This window comes from Dermacentor silvarum, chromosome 3 (assembly GCF_013339745.2).
Source record: "Dermacentor silvarum isolate Dsil-2018 chromosome 3, BIME_Dsil_1.4, whole genome shotgun sequence".
NCBI lineage: Eukaryota > Metazoa > Arthropoda > Arachnida > Ixodida > Ixodidae > Dermacentor > Dermacentor silvarum.
Genome location: NC_051156.1, coordinates 187,771,636 through 187,780,370, shown reverse-complemented (window position 1 = coordinate 187,780,370; position 8,735 = coordinate 187,771,636). Strand labels below are relative to the sequence as shown.

The 8,735-nt window shown below is 47.1% G+C and overlaps 1 protein-coding gene across 3 annotated transcripts in view; it reads left to right on the top strand.

Annotated features, from left to right (window-relative positions):
* The first annotated feature begins 2,598 nt into the window (after positions 1-2,598).
* Positions 2,599-8,735, top strand: part of LOC119446270 (peroxisome biogenesis factor 2) — a 71,319-nt gene continuing 65,182 nt past the window's right edge. For all 3 annotated transcript variants that reach the window (XM_049664042.1, XM_049664043.1, XM_049664041.1), the window contains exons 1-4: positions 2,599-2,876; positions 3,224-3,301; positions 3,382-3,444; positions 6,927-7,124. In XM_049664042.1, the coding sequence (XP_049519999.1) occupies positions 2,658-2,876; positions 3,224-3,301; positions 3,382-3,444; positions 6,927-7,124 (558 nt within the window). In that variant the 5' untranslated portion in view covers positions 2,599-2,657. The remainder of the gene's footprint in view (positions 2,877-3,223; positions 3,302-3,381; positions 3,445-6,926; positions 7,125-8,735) is intronic.

Genomic DNA, 8,735 nt, shown 5'->3' with positions numbered 1-8,735 from the left:
GCAGGCAGGCAGGCAGGCAGGCAGGCAGGCAGGCAGGCAGGCAGGCAGGCAGGCAGGCAGGCAGGCAGGCAGGCAGGCAGGCAGGCAGGCAGGCAGGCAGGCAGGCAGGCAGGCAGGCAGGCAGGCAGGCAGGCAGGCAGGCAGGCAGGCAGGCAGGCAGGCAGGCAGGCAGGCAGGCAGGCAGGCAGGCAGGCAGGCAGGCAGGCAGGCAGGCAGGCAGGCAGGCAGGCAGGCAGGCAGGCAGGCAGGCAGCAGGCAGGCAGGCAGGCAGGCAGGCAGGCAGGCAGGCAGGCAGGCAGGCAGGCAGGCAGGCAGGCAGGCAGGCAGGCAGGCAGGCAGGCAGGCAGCAGGCAGGGCACAGGCAGCAGGCAGGCAGGCAGGCAGGCAGCAGGCAGGCAGGCAGGCAGGAGGCAGGCAGGCAGGCAGGCAGGAGGCAGGCGCAGGCCAGGCAGGCAGGCAGGCAGGCAGGCAGGCAGGCAGGCAGGCAGGCAGGCAGGCAGGCAGGCAGGCAGGCAGACAGGCAGACAGGCAGACAGGCAGACAGGCAGACAGACACTGTATCAGACATTGGATCACAGCTTGATCGCTATGCTATGTACAGGGAACCTTTGAACCATGTGTCTCGTGAAAACTCGCAAAACGACGGCAGCGCCACCACATCTCTATATGACGTCACTCTGCGGCCGCGAATACCGCGGGCGTTGCGATATGTGCTGCTTTCGTGGCTTGTTCCGTTCCTGTACACCACAGAAACCTGCTTGCAAAGAAGAGAGAGAGAGGAATGCTCGGAAACAAAGAAACTGCAGTTTTGACGAACAGCGTTTCGCAATTGACGTCGTGACCCGAACCTTGGTCTTCTGTCACGTTTTATAGCGGCGTGTACCATTCGCTCACTCGCGAGTTTGTATACAAGCACGGCGTCCAGAGGTGCGTATACATGACTGACGCACGCTGTGTATTTCGAGCCTTGTACTTATTACAAAGCGTGACGGACCGAAGAAGGTTTGACAGACGCGATCGGAGTGGAAGCATGGCTCGGGAAGGTCGTCGCCGTCGAGGTCGGACCACTTCTGATCAGCACCTGCCTGTCATTTTCTCCCGTTAAACGGGTCGTGCACTCCACGCCCGAGACGGAGGAAAGTCCTTCGCGTCGTGGCTTTGCTATTGTGGCGTTAACCAGGGGGACGAGGGTCACTGAGCATGAGAGAATATGACGGGAACGCTGCGATTCTCTCGGCGCGTTTACTGACGCCGAGTAGTAATTTAGACAGCGCGCGTACTTCACCGTTGTGTGGCCTCGATAATGCTCGGGCTGCATATAGGCGAACAACAGCACGTCGTGCGGGAGGAGTCGCGACGGCGTTTCCAAGAACTGCTTCGTGCAGTGAAAGACCTCTGCAAGATCTGTGTAGGACTAGACCGGCACTGCGACGGATATGTTTCGATCGATACTTATACCCTCCGAATATGGCTATCTATCTATCTATCTATCTATCTATCTATCTATCTATCTATCTATCTATCTATCTATCTATCTATCTATCTATCTATCTATCTATCTATCTATCTATCTATCTATCTATCTATCTATCTATCTATCTATCTATCTATCTATCTATGTGTGCGTGTTTGTGTCTGCGTGCCCACCCCTCCCTGAAAAAGTTCCTTTTTTCTTAAATTTTTCATGCTTACAATCACGAGAGGCTGTGTAGGTTTGAGTCAGTTAAGCAAAACATTTATGTACATATAAGTCCTTCGTCACCTTTCACGCCGACAATAGATGAAATGGGGAGTGGGCGGTTGCATTCAGGGGCTTTAAATTGGTAAAAGTACGATAACTTACTTGCACTCGAAAACATGACTGTAACCAATTTTTAGAACGTGGTCCTGGTAAAACAAGATCCATAGAGAGCGCGAAAAAAGGAACTCAGCCTTATAACTTCGTCGCGCGTAAGATATGTACCGGGTGTTCAAAATTAAGCTTTACGCAATTTTAAAAAATCACCTGTGGCAGGTAGCATAATTCTTATCGTTGAGCTTGGTTATTCGAAGAGGCGGATGTTAGTAGCACGAGAAATCGAAGCACATATTCAACTAATAGTCAAAAATCCACTAATGAACTTCTTAGTGAATTACTTTACGACACATATTGCAATTTACGAATTGTAGCCGGTGAGTTTGCAGGACGCATGCATTTGAAGTGAATTTCCAGGATGACACCAGTTTCTAGATATTATTTCCCACAGTGTGGGACGAAATACATGGGCGTTCTAGTTACTTTTGCGCTTCAGTGTATAAAACAGCATTTTGGTAAAAACGTAAGTGGAACAGCAGTGCATTTTCTTCTTCTTTCTGGGGTTTTACGAGCCAAAACTAGTTCTGATTATGAGGCACAACAGTGCATTCTAACGGCGAGTTTGGTGGCGCGTGTTAGAATATTAGCATATTAATGACACACGCGCGCAAATACAGGAGTTTCATATACCAACGGCAAGCTCATACGAACAACCATGCGAACATCAAATCGGAAACAAAAACCAAGTCGTTAGTGGATTGGATTGGATTTATCAACGTCAATGGGAAGTTCAGTCACTCCAATCGGCATTGCCATCGCCAGTATGGCGGCACTCTGCTTTAGTTTCTGCAAGATTTAGCGAATGTTTTCCTTGTTTTCCTGGTTTGTCGCACGTGTCTTCTTAGAGATTCGGTTGGAAGTAAGTCAATTTACAGAAACATTAACACGTGTGAAGGTTCGCACTTCATCTTCTTTTCACTCGTGTGTTTTCTTGGCAAGTTTTGGTTACGATACCTTGCCGTGCTCTTGTCAGTACCAAATGAGCACGGAGAAACCAGTCGTCGGCTCTAGAGTCAATCAGGTATGTTGTTTATTTCCCTGCAGTGGTTGTCGGGCGCGCATGATTCTTTGCGTAGCCCCCCATATCCGAGGTCGGAAAATCGTTTCAGTCAGTCCGACCTTTCAGCGTTTCTTAGTGCAGAAGTTTTTCCTCGTTTATTTGCGTATGAAAATTGTGAACACTTTGAACTGTACGGTTAGTCAACAGGTAACCCTGCTAATGCATTTTATTAGCCTTGTGAGATTTGAGACGATCGCCAAGAATCGTTTGGTGCACATTGGGAAAGCGCCGCTCCAGCGTGCTCGCAGTGGATTTTACTTACTGACTTACTGGCATGCATTCCCGTTCACATTGTGGTCTGTTTTCAGCTTGACGCTGTTGAACTCGACGATGAATTGTTTGCGCTATTCAGGAACAAGCTCAGTGACGTGTTCAGGCACGTGGGCGTAAGTAACAAGTTTGTACTCATCGTCGCTGTGTCTTTCGTCACTGCTTTTTCAATGCTCAAATGCATGTTTCTCTTCAGGGAAACTTCTACCCGACTTTCGAACCTGAGATTAAGGCCATCCTGAAGGCAATTCTCTATGGGGTGAGTACACATCCTTTAAGCAAAGATATGGTGGCAACAGCTACCCCTTCCATTCGTGTACCAAGTGCATAACAATGTTTCAAATCGCAGCTCAGTGTTTCTGCACTATGCAACAGTATCTGTGAAGGTAGTCGGGATGTATGTCAGCAGCAATCGTCGTACCAGCACGATGATGCAGGCAGTGCTGTCATGAGACATTTCAGTGCAAGTGGCAGAGTGCATCGCTTTCTACGGATGCGGTGCAACGTGATAAAGTACACACATGAGAAGTAGTGACCAATCCTAACACCAAATACACTCATTTGGCTGAAGCATGCATGCAGTGTTTGTATCAGCAGCTGTCATCACTGCAGCTATCATTAGAGCACTGCACGGGCTGATTTTTTCAGCCCGGGCACGGCCTGGGCCCGTTTTTACGTTGGGCTGTCCCGCCCGAGCCCGACCCAAAGGTTTATGGCGAGACCCGGGCCCGGCCTGGGCCCGAAATCATCTACGTTACCCGCCCGGCCCGGCCCGCTACCCCTTTAGCTTAGACCCGAGCCCGGCCCGAGACCAAAAAAGATCACCGAGCGGCATTAAAAAAAAAATAAAATAAAGAAGAGAATGAAAGGAATTTATTCTTAAGGCATAAATACATGCCATGTGCAATTATGAACGCCATTTGAGCGGTCTGATCGCAAATACCAGCGCGCGAAGTAGTACGAATTACCCTATTCGTACCAGCGCGACCTTGATGCGGCCCAATCCACTTCTATCGCAGTGCTGCCACAGTATTTTTCCACGTCGGGCGCCTTACTGCAAAGCATGCGCCGTCCCAGCCGCTTGTCCCACTCAACCTAATTCTAGCCGAAGTGCAGCCACGACCGGTCGTGAGCATAGCGCATGGATGGAGTAAATGAAAAAAGAAAGCTTCCCGTTCCACCATGGTCCAGCGTAATGCGCTGCTGCTAGGCAGCCGGTTGAGAACATGCGTGCAATCATGAATGGACGCAGTGCCATATTTCAATCGCGTCACAAATTATCTTATCTTACCAGTCATCGTGTTACCAATTCGCATTTGAAGAATTAGCAAGTCGCGAACGCGCTTGCACTGCACTGAAAGCATTGATTACATTGATTTAGGTAAGGAATGCAATGGCATCCTTTGGTTTGAGGCGACTTCGGTCTTTCTGGACGTTTAGATTCTGTTCAAACAACGCAAAATACAATGGAAGAAAAGGGAAGCACACAGGAGTAGCACTGCTAGCTTCCAGCTGCACCGGGGCAACTGGTTTTTCATAGTCCAGACGCGCGAGGATAACTCGCTGCACGTTACATGCACACCACCAGAAAGTCCAAGCCCGGCCTGGGCCCGCGTCAAAATACCCGAGCCCGGCCCGGGTCAAAAAGCACATGCCATGCCCGGCCCGAGCCCGTGAAAAATCTGCCCTCCCCGGCCCGGGCTTTCGGGTCAGCCCATGCAGTGCTCTAGCTATCATCACTGCGGCAATCCTGCTGAATGAATGAATGAATTCTGGGGATTTAAGTGCCAAAACTAGTTCTAATTATGAGGCACGCCGTAGTGGAGGGCTCCGGATTAACTTTGACCACCTGCGGTTCTTTAACATGAACTATAACGAAAGCACACAGGCGATTTTGCATTTCGTCTCCATCGAAATGCAGCCGCCGCGGCCGGGGTTCGATCGCGCGATCTCGTGCTCAGCAGCGCAATGCAACTCCTTGGCCACTGAGCCACCGCGGCGAGTTAGCAATCATTCTGTTGGTGCTTTATTCTGTCTTCGTCACGTGGCTTTAGGAGTGAATGCGACGGACATTGACAAAACTTGATCATTTCAGCACGAGAAACCAGCCCATCTGTGCTGAAATAATCATGTTTTGTGCCCCAAACAGAGCTGAGCCACAACACCAGTTCACTGCGTTTGATGTATAGGAACAGTAGAGAACATCATGAATTCTCATACCTCTACTTCATCACCATAGAGCATTGAATTCACTTCATTCCAAGGTTAAGCCATTTGTATTTCAATGTGCCATGATAATTCATTGCATATCAGCTTGCTTCATTTATTGAGTTCGAAGAAAGGTGCAGTTATGTGAGACTTATGTCAATACTCGCAAAGGGGACCCATTGACAAAGCTTGTTCAACACTGCTGATGTGTGCACAGTGCCACCTCACGACTGACGAATACCTTGAGCTTCAATAATGCTTCTCGTTGGTTCCTAGGACAAGGCATTGCTTGGGAAATGCACCTTCATTTCAGTGCATTTGAGTAGACGCTTTGAGCTGCTGGTTACAAAATTTTCAATTTGGAAGTGCTATGGAGAGAAATGACTTCAGTAAACGGGCAGCCCTGCCATCTACTTTCCTGAATCGAGTGGAGAAGCACTCTTGAATATGAGACTTATACTACAACATGTTCAATTTAATGATCATTCAAAAAACAAACATCATCAAAATCCACACACCCCAGTCGCTCTCTTTCGTTAGCTCGTACAAAGGAGTCAATGAGGCTCACATACTTTCAATGGGCTTCTTGGTTATAGCAGTTATTAAATGTGGACGTGTGACAGGGGTATTAGTGTGGCTTGCTGTGGTTACCTTGTTGTCTTAAGCAGTTGAGCTGCTAGGCTGAAAAGAAATTAATAAGGTCACTTTTTAATTAAGGAACTATTCGTTTTCATACATGGACATATACTTTTCTGGTAGTCCCATTGCAACATTATTCATTAACTCAGGCATTCTTTTTTCACTTGAAGCCGGTTTCACAATGTTTAACATTGTAGTGGCTTTGCACACACACACAAAGCTAGGCTCACTATTGTTTTTTTTTTTAATAGTAGGTGAGTTCAGATTTAAAATTTGCTTCTATTATACTATTCTAGCATCAATAACTACCAGTCTGCCTGGTCAAACAAAGTCAGCTATTGATGCCATTCAGTTAGCTAGGACAAAAATTCCAGACACTTGAGGTGACAGTTAGGCTGGGTAGACCTGTTTATATTACCCTTTTAAGGCTGTCTCCTCAGCAGACAAAGTTGAAGGCCGCAGTTCATTTTCTTACACTTGCCTGTGTACAAGTCATGGCACTGATGACATCAATGTACATAATCGAATTTCTTATCTAGTGAATTGGGGAATTTGTGAATCTCGCATCTTCATAGCTTTTGTGAAAGAATTTTGCGTCAAGATATGAGATGCCACCAGTCAAAGTGCAGCGCTATTGTGTAACAGTGCCCTTCTCAGCCTACCTTTTCCCTCCTGCCTCCGATAAATTTGTTGCTAATTTCGTCCCCGTATAGTCCTCGGACATCTAAGTCATGGCGCTGCTTTAAAAAAATTTTTTTTTTGTCTTTAAAAATGAATTATAGCCAACTAGCTCAATTTGTCACCTTGTTTCTTGTGTTGAGCATGTTTACGCATGTTAAAAAAAATTTTAACACTTAGTTTGGTGCTCATAAACACTTCTATGCCTACTTTCAGTTCACTTTGTATGAGTGTGGGGCTACAGTAGGCCAGAGGCTCCTGGGGCTAGAGTTCTTCGCAAGCGGAACAAGCCTCAGTCGCATTACTAGACGCCAGACATGTGCCCTCATTCTTCTCGGCATCGGGCTGCCCTGGTTCCGGGAACGATGCCTGAAGATTTTTCTCCGCGTTCTTCCTCAAGTGCAGAGTAACACGGTATGTTCATGGATCATCCGAGGTGCCTGTCTCTGCCCCTCAAGGCACTTTATGCACTGTTGTGCACATGGCGCATTTGGTCATTCTTACGCATGTGAGAAGTGCAGCTTTAAGATCGTTGGTGTTCAGCTCATCGCAACCTTTGCATGGCAGCCTGTACCAGTTGAACCATCATATTGAGCCTGCTTCAGCGAAAATAATGCACTTAAATCAAGTCATGGTGGTTTCTGTCGAGGCTCAGACAAGTGAGCCACTTTTTCTGTTTAGTTAGCTGGCTCTGTCGCACAGGTAAGCGTAATAATAAATATGCTTTCTCATTTATAGCATAAGGAGTGCAATGAAAACGAAAAATCGTGACAACTCTGTTGTACTCTGCAGGTACACTTGTAGCTATGGTGGCACTATGTGCACATTTGCATTGATGTCTTGTAAAATTTTAAGATTGTTGTGGTGAGTTGAAGCTCTAATACTTTATTTACTCACACACAAACGCAGTGGCCTGGCACTTCAGTGGTGGCCATGTAAACATTACTGCTCTTTTCAGAACCTTATGTGCCGAGCATTTCTGGCGCCACTTTTGAAAATGTAGGATGAAAGACAAAGGGTCAAGAAGTTGTACGCAAATGGCACAGTGCAACACGTATCGTCACTGCTTATCCGGAGATGAGAAATCTGTCAGGGTGGCTGGTTGTGAAACCAAGTATGAAGTGCCTAGAGAAATACGAATTGTTCACTGTCGTCAGAATGTGTGACTGCATCATCATCTTGCTTATTGACCACATCAGGCCTGTCAGCATGTGCCTGATCAGACATATGGCGTCTGTGCCTATCACCACAGAGTATAATAAACAGGAGAGCCAAATGATCGGATAACAGTGATAACTTGATGTACTGATGGCGACACTCGCAGTTTCTCCACACCATCTACTAGATTTGGTGCGTTTTTTCTGCTGCTGTGTCGCAAACCACAGTCGCCGCGTCTGCCCCATCTGGGATCTTAGATGCTTCAGCTCCCGCTACAGATGCTTGTTGCACATCAGTGTACATAAATATTTTTCATCTGCTTCAGCTCACGCTGCAGACACTCACATGTTGACGTTCACTTGCCATGATCATCCTGGATAAATGTACTTGCTTGACAAATTGTAAATAAATTTGAATGCACTTAAGGTGTAAGTTGGTCAATGTTCAATCCATGCAGGCTATTCACACAAAGCTCTCACTATCTCCACCCCACAGCCTGTTCGCGCTATTAGTAGCAAACCATTAAGGATACCTAGGCTTTTGCTAGATATTGTGCATGTATATCATGGCAGAATGATTATTTGAAAAAAAAAAAAAGTATGCATGGTTACATCACAGGGAACAGCAGTTAAAAGAGTAAGGAAATGGGACTACACAGTGTTATGACTGGGAAACTAAACCTTCATCTAGATTCTCATTAGCAGCTATGTTGGTAGGAACATAGGAGCAGCTCTTAGAAACATTTATGCTCCACTCACTGACAAGCCTTTGGATCCTAGGTGCCACAAAGAAGAAATATTTCATTTTCTTTGCCCTGCCCGCACCTTCATCAGAGAAGGAATCAGTTCAAGACTTCGCTAATCCACC